The sequence below is a fragment of the Apium graveolens genome, chromosome 10 (genome assembly GCF_009905375.1).
Source record: "Apium graveolens cultivar Ventura chromosome 10, ASM990537v1, whole genome shotgun sequence".
Taxonomy (NCBI): Eukaryota; Viridiplantae; Streptophyta; class Magnoliopsida; order Apiales; family Apiaceae; genus Apium; species Apium graveolens.
The window spans coordinates 135169531-135185393 of NC_133656.1; the positions used below are offsets into that span (position 1 = coordinate 135169531).

At 35.9% G+C, this 15863-nt stretch overlaps 1 protein-coding gene across 1 annotated transcript; it reads right to left on the reverse strand.

The window, feature by feature from the left end:
- Positions 1 to 8106: 8106 nt before the first annotated feature.
- On the reverse strand, positions 8107 to 15208 carry LOC141691029 (uncharacterized). Its single transcript, XM_074495777.1, has 6 exons — positions 14750 to 15208; positions 14248 to 14539; positions 10453 to 11099; positions 9392 to 9736; positions 8722 to 9167; positions 8107 to 8668 (listed from the first exon to the last, which is right to left on the reverse strand). Exons 1-6 carry the CDS (start codon positions 15206 to 15208, stop codon positions 8107 to 8109), a joined length of 2751 nt encoding a protein of 916 aa, XP_074351878.1.
- Positions 15209 to 15863: the final 655 nt, after the last annotated feature.

Sequence of the window (15863 nt, forward strand, 5' to 3'; positions counted from 1 at the left end):
CATTATCATATGAGAATTTTATGCAATTGTTTATTTTTGGTAAAGATACAATTTCTCTAGAGGAGTTTAGAGCTTCTCTTCATTATAGAGAGTTGCGCCATAAGGCGACTGGTACAGGTATAGATAATCAGGTTGTTGGGTTGATACCCAGTGGAAGTAATAAGTCAGGGAAGTATAAATTCAAGAAACCAGCTCCTAAGGGTTCGAAATCTAATTATGTTTGCAATTACTGTAAAGATAAGGGGCACGGGAAATCTGATTGTCCCACGAAAAAGAAGCAACGGGATAAATTAGCGAGTACTGCTGCAGGTACTGCTTTTGTAGCTGGTAATAATTTTGAATAAGATATTGTCTAGTTTCTACTAATCACACGTGTCACTCTGATGTGTGGATTCTTGATTTTGGAGCGCCTTACCAGATATGTCCACGCAGGGAGTGGTTCACAACATACGATGGAAAATTTTCTGTGGCTAACGTTTTGTTTGTGAGACAGTTGGAATAGGCTCAGTTAAACTTTGGACACATGATAATAATTTCTGCACGTTGAATGATGATAGACATGTCCCACTGATGACGAAGAATCTGATATCTCTGAGTATGTTAAACAATAAGGGTTTCAATTTTAAAGGTGAAGGTGAAGTTTTACATATCTGCAACGATTCTGATATGATTCTGAAAGGTGTTAAACATGATACCTTGTATTTTCTTCAAGGTTCTACGTTAACAAGTTCTGTTGTTGTTGCGTCCTCTGATATTGAAAAGGAAAATATGACCAGGTTATGGCATATGAGGCTCGGTCACATGAGTGAAAGGGGGGATGCAAATTCTTAAATTTTATAAATATTGTGTTTTTGAAAATCTACATCGCAACAAGTTTTCTAAAGCAACACACAAAACAAAAGGCACACTTGATTACATCCACTCTGATTGTTGGGGTTCTTCCTAGGTGGAGTTTTTGAAGGGGTCACATATATTTTGTGTTAATGGTTGATGATTTATCAAGAATGATTTGGGTGTTCATCATAAAACATAAAAGTGAAGCCTTTAAGATTTTCAAGCAATGAAAGAAGCTAGTAGAGAATCAAACAGAGAAAAAAATTAAGAGGTTGTGAACTGATAATGGCCTATAATTTTGCTCGTCTGAGTTTAATGAATTCTGTAAGATTGAGGAGATTTCTAGGCATCATACATTCAGGGATACACCACAACAGAATGGTGTAGCAGAACGTGTGATCCGGGAAAAGTGCATTGCCAAGCTGTGAAGAGGATTTTTCGGTACTTAAAAGGTACGTCTCATGTTGGTCTCATTTATGGAGGTGATACAAAGTGTTTGGTGGCAGGGTTTTCAGACTCCGATTATGCTGAAGATGTTGACAGTAGAAGATCTATGAGTGGTTATGCTTTCACTCTGGGTGGTTATGTTGTCAGTTGGAAGCTACTTTGCAACCTACGATGACTTTGTCTACTACAGAAGCAGAGTACATGGCATTGACAGAAGTCACAAAAGAAGGAATCTGGTTGAAAGGCCTGGTTAGTGATTTGGGTCTAGATCATGATTAAGCTACAGTGTATTGTGACAGTCTCAATGCAATCTGTTTAGCCAGAGCTCAAGTCCATCATGAGTGGACTAAGCACATGGATGTAAGATATCATTCTCTGAGAAGTGGGAAGAGAATCAAGTGTACTGCTGATAACCCAACTGATATGCTTACCAAGTCGGTTCCACATAGCAGGTTTCAACATTGTTTGAACTTGCTAAATGTTCGGAGTTGTTGATTGCCCTTTTAGGATAATATCAGAGGCATAAGAGTTTTTTTCTGTGACATTATTATGGTGCATCTATGTTTTGTGTGTGAGGATTCTAGTCAAGATGGAGATTTGTTAGAGTTTTGAATTTGTTTTTAGAGTTTATATGTTTTGAACCTATTTTTTAAATTTTTTCGTAACTGTCTAAAGAGTACTATATAAACTGTATAGGGTATAAACTAAACATGTATTGTATAATTTATATCAGCATAATATAAATGTATGTTGTAATCTGTATTTCTCAATATCAATAAAACTTTTTTTTTCTACGTATTTATATTCGTTTCTTGCTTCGGACCTTCGGTTATAACATGATGAATTTAAGAGATGAGATGAAAGCAGGAAACACATAACTACAGTGGCGGTGGTTAGAATCAGGAAAAGATGAATCACACCACCGACACCAGAAATAACTCAACCTGCACTGCACCCTATTTATTACATTCCATCTATTAAATGACCCCAACATATCATACACTGTCTTTCTTCCATCTCTCAATCTATCTGTATATAACTCTCAAATCTGCAAAGAGTATAATATGGTTTTTGCGTTATTTAATGACAAGCATGTCATCTACTGCAAGATCGGGTTAGGGAGGAGACTGGGTTTGTACCATTTTTAATACTTAACCGACAGGAAGATATTTTTTTTTAATAAGTTTAATAATGTTGGATTAGAATTTAGAAGTAAAAATGGATTTGGTTTGTATGGCAATGTAACATTAATAATAAGAGGGTATGAAAGATGAGTATGGGGTTTTAGTTTGTGAGTTTGCAGTTTCCAACAGTCCCAACCCACGGGCACTGCATGTAGCTAATATTTTATGTCCCCCCGGCCCCTCCCTCCTTAGAAGATAGTAGTAATATATATAGCATGTATAAGTGTATACTCTAGTCCTGTTTACATTTTGTCATTTTACATAGTTACTTCAAATTGAGTTTTATACAGTCACAGATGCAGTTTGATACACTCGTTGTGTTGCTAATTTCAAACTACTTTTAATGGTGGTCTATGTGATGCTACTGCTAGCCTCTCCTCATGCGGTTCTGGGTCTGGGTCTGGGCTAGTCTCAGCAACTAGTATTTAATTTCCCTATAACTTGTAGTATCTTTAAAGTAATTGCGTAATATCAGTCCTAAAGTTAAAGTCAAAGTCGTAGTTATTGAGACTCTAAATTAAAAAAACCGGCATCTACTTTATTACTATTTTATTATTTATTTATAGAGTTAACACATTTAAAAAATTAGGATTATAAATAGTTATTCTAATAAATTTCAAGGAGTAAGAATCTTGTTTCCTATAATAACGACGGATAATTCTTTCATAATTCTTATGTTATCTCATCGAGAAGGTTGTTATTCAATAAAGACGGATAAACTGTAACGTAATTTTAAATTATTTCATCATGGTTTGTAAAAACAACTAAAATTGATATATTGAAGTCAAAATGCTCACTTTGTACTTCAAGCTTTCAACCCAAAGTGACTGAAGTTGATGTTTACCCCGCCAGAAGTCAAGTTATTGTAACTTATTTAAATGGAGAAGTTGAAATTCTATTTGACAAAAAACTTTGATCATAATATTGAAATTTAACTATAAACTCACTGACTAACTTGTCAACGGCATGGAAATAAAAAGGACTTCCTCAATCTGCGGCAGACCTTAAATTTATACAGCTTCACCATCACAGTCTAATATTCGAGATGAGGAAGCAAGTTGCGTCACCAATTAGATCTTGTATCATTTGTTTTCTGAATAGGTTGGCTTATTGCCTTATAAGGAATATATATTCTAACAATTCTCGGTGAGTTAAGTCGAATCTAGAAATCTGGACTAACACAAAATAAGTCCTAAGTCTTTGGATCATCTCCAACCAAATAATATATTTAGATAAAAATCATTAATATATACTCCCTCTGTCCCCCTCAATTCTTTACATTGAGAGACGGAGGTTCAGCACGCACTTTAATGCTCTTATTAAATGTAGTTGCATTATTTTTTTTTATTTTTTTTCTTCTGAATAAAAATATAATGTTCAAACTTTTATACAATAAAAGAAAATTTTAAAAATAAAGTACGGAAGTATATTTTATAGTTGTCTTAAAATACGTGTCAAGCATGTGAAAAAAACTGTAAAGAAATGAGGGGGACCGAGGTAGTACTATAAATAAAAAATATAGAAATTATGTAAAAAAATCCATCTTCAATGGTACATTCCCCTTATTTATAAATATAGTCAACTTGTTGATGTTGGATATATTTGTTGAACACTAGAGACTTGTAAGAAATCTGCAAAAAAAAATATTATTACCATATTAAAGTAATATATTTTATATATAACAATATAAAATTTTAATAACATACTATTTTTAAAATATAGCTAACCAATACAGTGAATACTATCAAAGTACAATACCTTACATATTCAACAAACTGTACATATTATTCTACAGCTCCAATTTAGCCCACCAATTATAGTTAACACTATTGAAGATGCTCTTACTACTCGAGAATCTGATTATAAAAAAAAATTGAATTTATATTGATTTCGAAATTTAAACATTATTTGACACTTGTATTTGATTTTTTTTTTCTGATAACTTGTACTTGACTAGGGCACTATATTAACCACCAAGAATTAAACTACTACTACTATGTATTGTGGGTTTAATAATGAGTTGAAAGACTTAATGCAAAATGTTAATTGTCATTTAACCATTTGAAGAAATCAAATACAATGTCAGCTCCTTGAATCATTGTCACTGCACACGTACATAAGATACACTATAATAATTTATAAGAAGAATAAGACCCTAATTACCAAGGCAATTAAGTATGGGGCAAACACATATGTTTCCATTGCTAGTTGAAGTTGATGCCCATAATATGTTCATAGTTGAGATTGACCAACATAAGTGGCCACTTGTACTAAGATTAGTACATTGCATTTTAATTACTAGTGTTTTTTTCCCAAAGACCGGTCAAATTCAACAATGAAATGGTCTCAACTTGCACTAAGGTAAGGACACATTTGTCTAAACCTAACATGACATGGACAAAACAAAAGTCATTTGATCATTTGCCCATTAATCATTAGCCACATTACAATTAGGCTACATTTTGTGGAATTGTAAATTTCTATTTCTTGATTTTACATCATTGTTATTTGAATTAGAATTCAACAATAAAAAGGACCAATCTAAATAACGAGTTTCAGCAAATTCGGTAAAAAAAAATAAATAAATAAATATTGGATTGTTCTTGTTTAAAGGACAGATCGAATTTTGTAGGTAATAGGGAATATCATGTTATTAATAGAGTGAGAATGGGATTCGAGAGAGTTGATTGGCCAATTTCCTCCTTTCCGATTAATTGTGGAGTATGTAATATTTGGGACGGAGTGTCCTGGAGCATATGTCAATTACTTGTGCATTTATGTACTTAACACATTTATTGCACTAATTTTAACTACATCCTTAATATTAAATACTCATGGGTTTAAAATTTGAAAAACCTTAATTTTATTAGATTTTTCTTTTATGTCTACAACAATTTACATTTGATATTAGAATATTCTACAAACTGTGAATGCGGAGAGATATGTGCCATAACTGTTCTTAAAAAAACAGTTTTGTGAATAACATTTCTCATTTTATAACTAATGCACTCTCCTATTAGAGTATCTCAATTTCGTATAACAGTGTTGTGGAGGTTGATAAACGGAACAAGGATAATAAATGGAACAAGGATCAAGGATGGTATTTGAGGACGGAGGAAGGTTATGTATGGCGGTGGCTGAGTTTGTATGTTAACTCTTTAAGAAAAAATAGGGTTTGTTACTATTTATCAAGTATCCACTCATGTCTCATAGAAAAAATAGGCTTGATTTCTATAAATACGTATCCTATTTATAGAAATCAAGCCTCACGTAATTCTTGGATAACAAGTCACGTGGGTTAGGGTTAGGATTCTCCAATCCGTGCAGCTCAAGCCCATGATAAAGTCATGCCTTTAGTCAATTAGTCGCGTAAATCTCAAATTAGTCAGGCCAATTAGTCAGGCCTTCACGTAAATCCCGTTCAGCCAATTAGTCAGGCCTTCAAATTAAGCATGTCAAAGATTTGAATTATAAGTAAATATTTTATTAATAAAAAATGTTAAAAGTTATTTATTTACTCTTAAAATAGAAAAAAGAAGGAATATTGTCTTCTCTTAAAATTTTGAAGGGATATTAAGAGCTTGTTGGATCTCGATTTTCTCCTCTTTATATTTTATTTTTTTTTTTTAATTTATTTACTCAAAAATTATTTGAAGGTCCTATTTTAGATGCTATTGCCCCGATTTTGTAACTATTTGCATAAATGACGGACACTAATTGAAATTAAGTTTTGCCATGGAAAGAAAAAAGTTAGGCTTCATACGTGAATGTATAGTAATTAAATTTGCTACAAAAAAAAAAAAAGAATACAATCTTCAACTCTTCATCCCTAAATAATAAAGGAGGGTCCATGATGAGGCATGTGAGGAAGAATCTGACTACTGTCATCTCTGGCTTCATGAACCCTAATTAACTTCACATGGGGCACCTAATGTACCAAGTTTAATTTAAATCTTATTAATGCTCATTTATGCCCATGACTATCCATCCGCAGCCTACATCCCACTTTTTTCTATTAGTGTTGCTCCTAATCTTTGTTTAAAGATTAGACAACTGAAATTTTTACCATCTCCCGCCTACAATTTGATTAAGATGTTAAATATTTCAAGTATTTAGGTAATTACTGTATGATGTTTATGATATAAAGACATAAATGCACTTCTTAATCAGTAACGATTAGTGAGGTAAATAATTTCATGGTAATATTTTAGAAAAATTTGTGTACAAAAATTTATAATCACGTCTACCGTGCGCGCCTCACATCCCCGGATACGATTATGTGAATATATCGAAGTAAGCATTAGACCTGACAACAATCTTGTGTCGTTTATAAACATTCCGTGTAGTTTCGTATACCAAACCTTAAACTCGTACGTGACCCGATTTTGCATTCGTATACCAATTTGATGACACTAACCCCCACTTTAATACACTAAAATAGATTATATACGAAAAAAATTTATTGTTAAAAAATACAATTGATAATTAAATGATGAAGTGCTAACTCACATAGTTAAGGAACAATAAATATATTTCAGTATTTACAATTATATATATGTTGTTAGAATAGGTAAAATTCACATTTGATATTTGGTATATATATATGTGTATATTATTGGATGTAAACAAAATGTACAAAACACAAGAAATAGCAAACTGTCAGTTTTGATACTACTGAGAATAAGGTTTATAAATTGAAGAGTTAAGAACTCACTGAATACCAGCAAACTAGTTAAAAGAAAATGTGCTACTAAAGAACCAGGAACTAACGCCTGATTTATCTCCACGACTATCCTAACATAAATAAGACTCCTAGACTTATTCAAACTGTATATAGACTCTGCAACAGCTGACTTATTCAACTCAGACCAAATAAGCAAATGACTAACGTTTAGATTAATATATATTCCAACAAATTCCCCCTTAATCTAAACGTGATTGAGATCCCTAACACCCAACAGCTTTCGGATCTTTTCGAACTTGACCACAAACAACGCTTTTGTCAATACATCTGCTTTGTGCTGTTCAGTACACACATGCTTAATGATGATCAACCATTTTTTAACACACTCCTGAATAAAATGATATCTAACATCTATATGCTTGCTGCGCCCATTAAAAACCGGGTTCCTTGCCAGATCAATTGCTGATCGATTGTCAATATAAATGACTACTGGGCCAACCTCAACATCTTAAATCTGACATAGCAATCTTTGCAGCCAAATTCCTTGACACGCCGCAGCAGTGGCCGTCATAAATTCAGCTTCAAATGATGAGAGTGCCACACATCTTTGCTTCTGGGAGACCCAAGTGATTAAGCTTTCATCTAGATAAAATGCCAACCCCCTGTACTCTTCCTATCATTGATATCTCCTGCTAAGTCACTGTCGGAAAAACCAGACATCATATGATTTCCTCGGCCTTTTGTATACATTAAACCATAATTTAGTGTACCTTTTACATAACGGAGAATTCTTTTCACAACATTCTGATGCAATACAGTGGGTCTGTCCATGAATCGGCTCACTATCCCGACAGCATACGCAATATCTGGTCTTGTATGTACCAGATATCGTAAACCTCCAACCATACTTTTAAACTCGGTAGCATTTACTGGCTTTCCATTCTCGTCTTTATGCATTTATATCTTTGGCTCCATTGGGAATTTTACTGCATTACAATCTGACATACCCGCATTATCCAGAACTTTCTTGGCGTACGTCATTTGCTTTAGCTCGATAAAACCGTTACCCTGCTCAACTTCTATGCTAAGATAATAGGACAGTTTTCCTAAGTCCGACATTTCAAACACTTTACTCATTTGAAGTTTGAACTTAGCTATGTTAGATACACTTGTTCCTGTGATAATTAAATCATCAACATACACTCCTATCAACAACGATTCTTCTCCTTCTCTTTTCGTGTACACAGCATGTTCAAACGGGCATTTCACGAATCCAAGTTTCTCTAGACACTTGTTCAGCTGAGTGTACCAAGCTCGTGGAGCTTGTCGCAATCCATACAAAGCCTTGAATAATTTATAAACTTTTTCCTCCTGTCCTTCTTTCACAAAACCCTCTGGTTGATTCACGTACACTTCTTCATATAATTTGCCATTCATAAAGGCTGACTTGACATCTAAATGATGAACTTCCCATTCACTTTTTGCGGCAAGTGCCAACAAAAGTCGTACGGTTTCCAGCCTTGTGACAGGAGCAAAAATCTCTTCGTAATCTATGCATGCTTTTGCACATACCTCTTCGCAACCAATCGTGCCTTGTGCTTTATTATTCCACCATTTGTGTCCCTTTTAACCTTGTATACCCATTTCAAGTCTATAGCTTTGTGTCCCTCAGGTAAATTAGTTAACTCCCATGTATTATTTCGTTCGATTGCCTCAATCTCACACTCCATAGCTACTTTCCAGACTCCTTCTTTATTCGCCTGTTTGAAGTTGGCAGGTTCATCAACACCAGCCAACATCAGTAACTCATCAGCTATCTCCATTTCTTCTGTTTCGTTGTAGATATCGCCGAGGAGTCTGAAATTCTTCGGAGGTTCACTGCCATCATATGTATCATCCAGACCAGATTTTTGCTGTCGGCGCTTGGTTCTCCTGAACTTGAACTCTGCGATCTCTGCGTTAACATGTCCTGGGACTGAGGAGTTTACAGTTGATGCGATAGTGGCGTCAAGGAAAGCCTATGATGTGATTGTGATATGGAATCACTGCTCTGGACACTGTTAGTCGAGTCAAACTCTGAACTATTGTCAACAAATTGTGAACTATTGTCAACATTATCTATCTGCTCAATTTGCATACCGGCCACTACAAAACTCGACCCAACTCGAGTGTCACTTGTTTCTGTGTCTATTCTCGTTTCTGATTATGTCCACTTCCAACTCTTCATTTCTTCAAAAATCACATCTCTGTTAATGTGAATTGTCCCCGTGTCTGGATCAAGCAATCGATAAGCTTTTGTTCCCGCTTCTCTACCAAGATGCACAACACACTTACTTCTATTATCCAACTTCTTCAAATAAGTACCAGGGACCTTCATATACGCAATGCAACCGAAGACTTTCAGGTAGTCGACCTGTGGTTTTTCACCCGACCAGGCTTCATAAGGAGTTGTCCCTGATAAAGAGTGTGTGGGCAGCCTATTTAACAAGTATACAGCATGCCTAATGGCTTCACCCCACATGTGTGATGGCATATCTCGTTCATTTAACAAGCTTCTATCCATTGCCACTACAGTCTTGTTGTGTCGCTTCATAACCCCATTTTATTGTGGGGTATATAGCGCAATAAAGTGTCTCTTAATGCCCGTGTCTTCACAGTACTTCAAGAATTCTCCTGAACAAAACTCACCCCCTCGATCAGTCCTTAATACTTTGATCTCCTGTTTAGATTCTTTCTCAACCAGGACTTTAAACTTATTAAAACAAGTAAATGCCTCATCTTTTGTCTTCACATACAAACCTACATGGCCCGACTAAAATCATCGATAAACAACAAGAAATACATGTTTCCCGCTGGAGTTGGTGGTGAAATAGGGCCGCAGATGTCCCCGTGTATTAATTCCAGTCATTCTTTAGCAGTAAAATCTGTTGCAGATGGAAATGGACGCCTAGTTTGCTTTGACATCACACACCCATTGCAGACACTGTTCGGATGAATCAGATCAGGGAGTCCACGTACCATTTTATATTTCGACATCAGTAGCATGGCTGGAAAGTTGACATGACCTAACCGTGAATGCCATATCCAGGAAGTTTCTTCTGTTTTCGCCAATAGACACATATCCCTATCTTGCTTAACAATTACCTTGTACAATCTGTTCGTGGATCTTCTGACTTTCATTAGCAATATTTTATTCTCATCATACACCCACAAAAACTCGCCTTTCATAATTATATCATTTCCATTTTCTGATAGTTGACCTAATGAAATTATATTGTTTCACAAGTTAGGGATAAAATATACCTCCCTGAGAATGCACTCCTTGCCATCACTTGTAGTAAATTGTACTGATCCCCTCCCTTGTATCTTTACAGTGGAGCCATCACCAAACTTTACTTGTCCATTGACACCTTTGTCCAATTCCTTGAACTTTCCACGCTGCTCCGTCATGTGATTGGATGCTCCATTATCAAGGTACCAGATATTTGAGTCCACATTGCTGTCATTCACCGTGTTGTTCAACCTGGGTGTCACACTTTTCTCATTCAGCAAAACCAATCCTTCTCTGACATCTTTACATTTTGCTAACAGTAGAGTAGGTTCATCGCCATTAATCTGAGCTAAGTTCACCTCATTTTTAGCTTTTTTTTCCCGTTTCGGCTTACGACATTCAGCGGCAAAATGCTCATAAGCGCTACAGTTGAAGCATCTAACTTTTGATCTGTCTCTCACACCTCGGACCACCTCTCTACCACTGCGTGTTCCATCCTTGCTTGTCCTTGTTAGCCACTCCTCCCGTGTCAAGAGCAGTTGTCCATCACTATTCTCCCTCTTCATCCATTCTTCTTCTGTCAAAAGAAGTTCTTGTCCACCATTATTATCACTTTGCCCACGAAGTCTTTCTTCATGTACTTTAAGAGATCCAACGGTTTCCTCAACAAAAATTTCCTCTAAGTTGCCAAATTGTTCGTTGGCAGATGTTATCTATAGGAACTTTGTGGATACATCTTGAAGGAGCTTCTTGACCACGTAGGCTTCTTCAATTTTTTCTCCTAAAACTCGGATATTTGTTACCAAGCCATTCAATCTTAAACAAAAATCATCTAGTTGCTCCGTTTCTTTCATAGATAAAGACTCGAACTCAGCCTTAAGGGTTTGAGCCTTTGCTTTCTTCACTTTGTCTGCACCCAGATGCACTGTCTTAATCGCCTCTCATGCCTCCTTAGACATTTTCTTCTCAGCGATTGACAACAGCAAGTCCTCAGGGACTCCTTGATAAATTATAGCCAGTGCTCGCTTATCCATTTTTTCTTCAATAGCAGTAGCCTTGGGGTCTTTGGATTATATGGCCTCCCATACTCCATGAGCTTGCATAAAGACTCACATAAAGACTCCATCCGACGCACCCATCTAGGGATTAACATGCGGAATGTAAAGTCGAATGAGCAATACAGCTTCCCGTGACTATTTGGGAAGTGCCCAGGGAGGCCACACATGAAAGGAATATGTCCTAAGTCCAATCATTTATGAGGATTTAGGAATAACTTTTATGTAATCTGTTTTGATTTCATTGATATTAATAAAAGACTTGTTTTGTTTTTATTACGGGCTTTATCTATTTAAGTGTTTAAATAAGATATACCATAGTTTAGAGTAAAGCCTTTTATGGATTATGATGAGATCATAATAGTGAGACCTAAAAAATGATAACTCTAAACTTAAATAGTTCCTGGTCATAGGATTACTAACTGGTAATTAATAATCCGCAAAGATCGGTACATACTATGCTTGCTTCATTATGAAGGATGTCTGTTCTCATAGACATTTGTGTGGTGATACTATAGCTAGTATGTAGGTGCTTATTATAGAATAAGTTCACTGAACATGACTCGCACAGCTGAACAACTGATGGAGTTCACTCACGTGTCAGCAGTTGTTCACATAGTGATAGTTGTACAAGTATCCTTAGATTTGAGGTCATCATAGTCATCTTGTGTACACTGAACTATGCTTTGGTTTAGTTCTTAGTCTCCAGGGACAATTATTAGGGCTCTACTGGGTATAGGAATTTATACACGAAGATAGTGTATGATCAATAAAGGATCTACCCCTTCCAGTGAAGGAAGCGAATGTTCAAGGCTGATCCACTTATGCTAGTTCAGGAATCTCTGGCCAGAGTGAATGAAATTAGAAAGGAGTTTCTAATTTGCATAGAACTACGCATAGTAAATGGTAAGCAAGTGATTGAATTAGATAGGCTTGACACGAGATCCATGCCTTGTATTTAATCGGGACATTGTAGGGTAGAAGGAGTTTATTGTACGGTAACTATTCACTGAATAGGTTCTTGGTATTCTAAGCAGTGAATTCATATTATCCGGATAGTCGCGATATGCTGAGAAGTATCCCTCACGATGTAGAATAAATGTGATTAATTAATTAATCATATTTAACAAATTAGAGAATTTATATAAATAATGATAAAATAGTTTTATTATTATTTATTTCTACTACCGGCTTAATATTGAACCTACAGGGTCACACCATAAAAAGAGAATAATTTAATGGTGGAGGAATTAATTAATAATGACTAATAATTATTTATTTGTGAAATAAATAATTAATTGGCAAATTTAATAATTGATTAAATGAGATTTAATTGATTATAAATTAATTAAGAAAAGTTCTTAATATTATTAATTAAAGGATTTAATTTTTGGAAATTAAATCAAGTGAGAGAATTATTTCTAAAGTGTTTAGAAAAATGATTAATAATTAAAAGGTGTTTTAATTATTAATGAGAATAATAAATGGGATAATAATAATAATATTTATGGAAAAATTTCAGCTGAAAATTTAGCCTATAAATACACTATTATAGACCCTATTTTTATTTGAACCCCAAAAACCCAAAAAGTTTGGAAAACCCAATTCTCTCCACCTCCTTCCTCCTCCTTAACATCGTTTTCTTGGTGGATACCGGTGGAGTGCTTCACACTTGAGGAGCAACTGCTAAAGATCTCTGATCGTTGTCTCCGAATTATTTTAAAGGTTAGATCCGATCCCTCGAATTTTTATTCATGATCTGTATGCTTTTATTTGGATTTTATATGTGTAAAAGTGTTTTGCCATGCCTCCGCTGCGATTAAAATCCAACACTAAGAACCAGGAACTAACGCCTGATTTATCTCCACGACTATCCTAACAGAACTAAGACTCCTAGGCTTATTCAAACTGTATACAGACTCTGCAACAACTGACTTATTCAACTCAGACCAAATAAGCAAATGACTAACGTTTAGATTAATAAATATTCCAACAAATTCCCCCTTAATTTAAACGTGATTGAGATCCCTAACACCCAACAGTTTTCGCATCTTTTCGAACTTGACCACAGACAACGCTTTTGTCAATACATCTGCTTTCTACTGTTCAGTACACACATGTTTAATGATGATCAACCCTTTTTCAATACACTCCTGAATAAAATGATATCTAACGTCTATATGCTTGCTGCGCCCATGAAAAACCAGGTTCCTTGCCAGATCAATTGCTTATCGATTGTCAATATAAATGACTACTGGGCCAACCTCAACATCTGAAATCTGACATAGCAATCTTTGCAGCCAAATTCCTTGACACACCGCAGCAGTGACCGCCATAAATTCAGCTTCACATGATGAGAGTGCCATACATCTTTGCTTCTGGGAGACCCAAGTGATTAAGCTTTCATCTAGATAAAATGACATCCCCCTGTACTCTTCCTATCATTGATATTTCCTACTAAGTCACTCTCGGAAAAACTAGACAGTATATGATTTCCTCGGCCTTTTATATACACTAAACCATAATTTAGTGTACCTTTTACTTAACGAAGAATTCTTTTCACAGCATTCTGATGCAATACAATGGGTCTGTTCATGAATCGGCTCACTATCCCGACAGCATACGCAATATCTCGTCTTGTATGTACCAGATATCGTAAACCTCCAACCATATTTTTAAACTGGGTAGAATTTACTGGCTTTCCATTCTCGTCTTTATGCATTTATATCTTTGGCTCCATTGGGAATTTTACTGCATTACAATCTGACATACCCGCATTATCCAGAACTTTCTTGGCGTACGCCATTTGCTTTAGCTCGATAAAACCGTTACCCTGCTCAACTTCTATGCCAAGATAATATGACAACTTTCCTAAGTCCGACATTTCAAATTCTTTACTCATTTGAAGTTTGAACTTAGCTATGTTGGATACACTTGTTCCTGTGATAATTAAATCATCAACATACACTCCTATCAACAACGATTCTTCTCCTTCTCTTTTCGTGTACACAGCATGTTCAAACGGGCATTTCACGAATTCAAGTTTCTCTAGACACTTGTTCAGCTAAGTGTACCAAGCTCGTGGAGCTTGTCGCAATCCATACAAAGCCTTGAATAATTTATAAAAAATTTCCTCATGTCCTTCTTTCACAAAACCCTCTGGTTGATTCACGTACACTTCTTCATATAATTTGCCATTCAGAAAGGCTGACTTGACATCTAAATGATGAACTTCCCATTCACTTTTTGCTGCAAGTGCCAACAAAAGTCATACGGTTTCCAGCCTTGTGACAGGAGCAAAAACCTCTTCGTAATATATGCCATGCTTTTGCACATACCTCTTCACAACCAATCGTGCCTTGTGCTCTATTATTCCACCATTTGTGTCCCTTTTAACCTTGTATACCCATTTCAAGTCTATAGCTTTGTGTCCCTCAGGTAAATTAGTTAACTCCCATGTATTATTTCGTTCGATTGCCTCAATCTCACACTCCATAACTTCTTTCCAGACTCCTTCTTTACTCGCCTGTTTGAAGTTGGCAGGTTCATCAACACCAGCCAACATCAGTAACTCATCAGCTATCTCCACTTCTTCTGTTTCGTTGTAGATATCGCTGAGGAGTCTGAAATTCTTCGGAGGTTCACTGCCATCATATATATCATCCAGACCAGATTTTTTGCTGTCGGCACTTGGTTCTCCTGAACTTGAACTCTGCGGTCTCTGTGTTAACATGTCCTGAGACTGAGGAGTTTGCAGTTGATGCGATAGTGGCGTCAAGGAATGCCTATGATGTGATTGTGATATGGAATCACTGCTCTGGCCACTGTTAGTCGAGTCAAACTCTGAACTATTGTCAACAAACTGTGAACTATTGTCAATATTCTCTATCTGCTCAATTTACATACCGGCCACTACAAAACTCGACCCAACTCGAGTGTCACTTTTTTCTGTGTCTATTCTCGTTTCTGATTATGTCCACTTCCAACTCTTCATTTCTTCAAAAATCACATCTCTGTTAATGTGAATTGTCAAGCAATCGATAAGCTTTTGTTCCCGCTTCTCTACCAAGATGCACAACATACTTACTTCTATTATCAAACTTCTTCAAATAAGTACCAGGGACCTTCATATACGCAATGCAACCGAAGACTTTCAGGTAGTCGACCTGTGGTTTTTCACCCGACCAGGATTCATAAGTAGTTGCCCCAGATAAAGAGCGTGTGGGCAGCCTATTTAACAAGTATACAGCATGCCTAATGGCTTCACCCCACATGTGTGATGGCATATCCCGTTCCTTTAACAAGCTTCTACCCATTTCCACTACAGTCTTGTTGCGTCACTCCACGACCCCATTTTATTGTGGGGTATATGGCGCAGTAAAGTGTCT

Bases quoted from the DNA above. Each gene is read 5' to 3' on its own strand.
- LOC141691029 (XM_074495777.1), bottom strand. From the start codon at position 15,208: ATGTTAACACAGAGACCGCAGAGTTCAAGTTCAGGAGAACCAAGTGCC. The intron at 14,540-14,749 runs GTATGACTTTTG...TGGTACACTTAG, and splicing joins CTGTCACAAGGCTGGAAACC to CTGAACAAGTGTCTAGAGAA. The intron at 9,737-10,452 runs GTATATTTTATC...GGGGTTATGAAG, and splicing joins AGGAGTGCATTCTCAGGGAG to CGACACAACAAGACTGTAGT.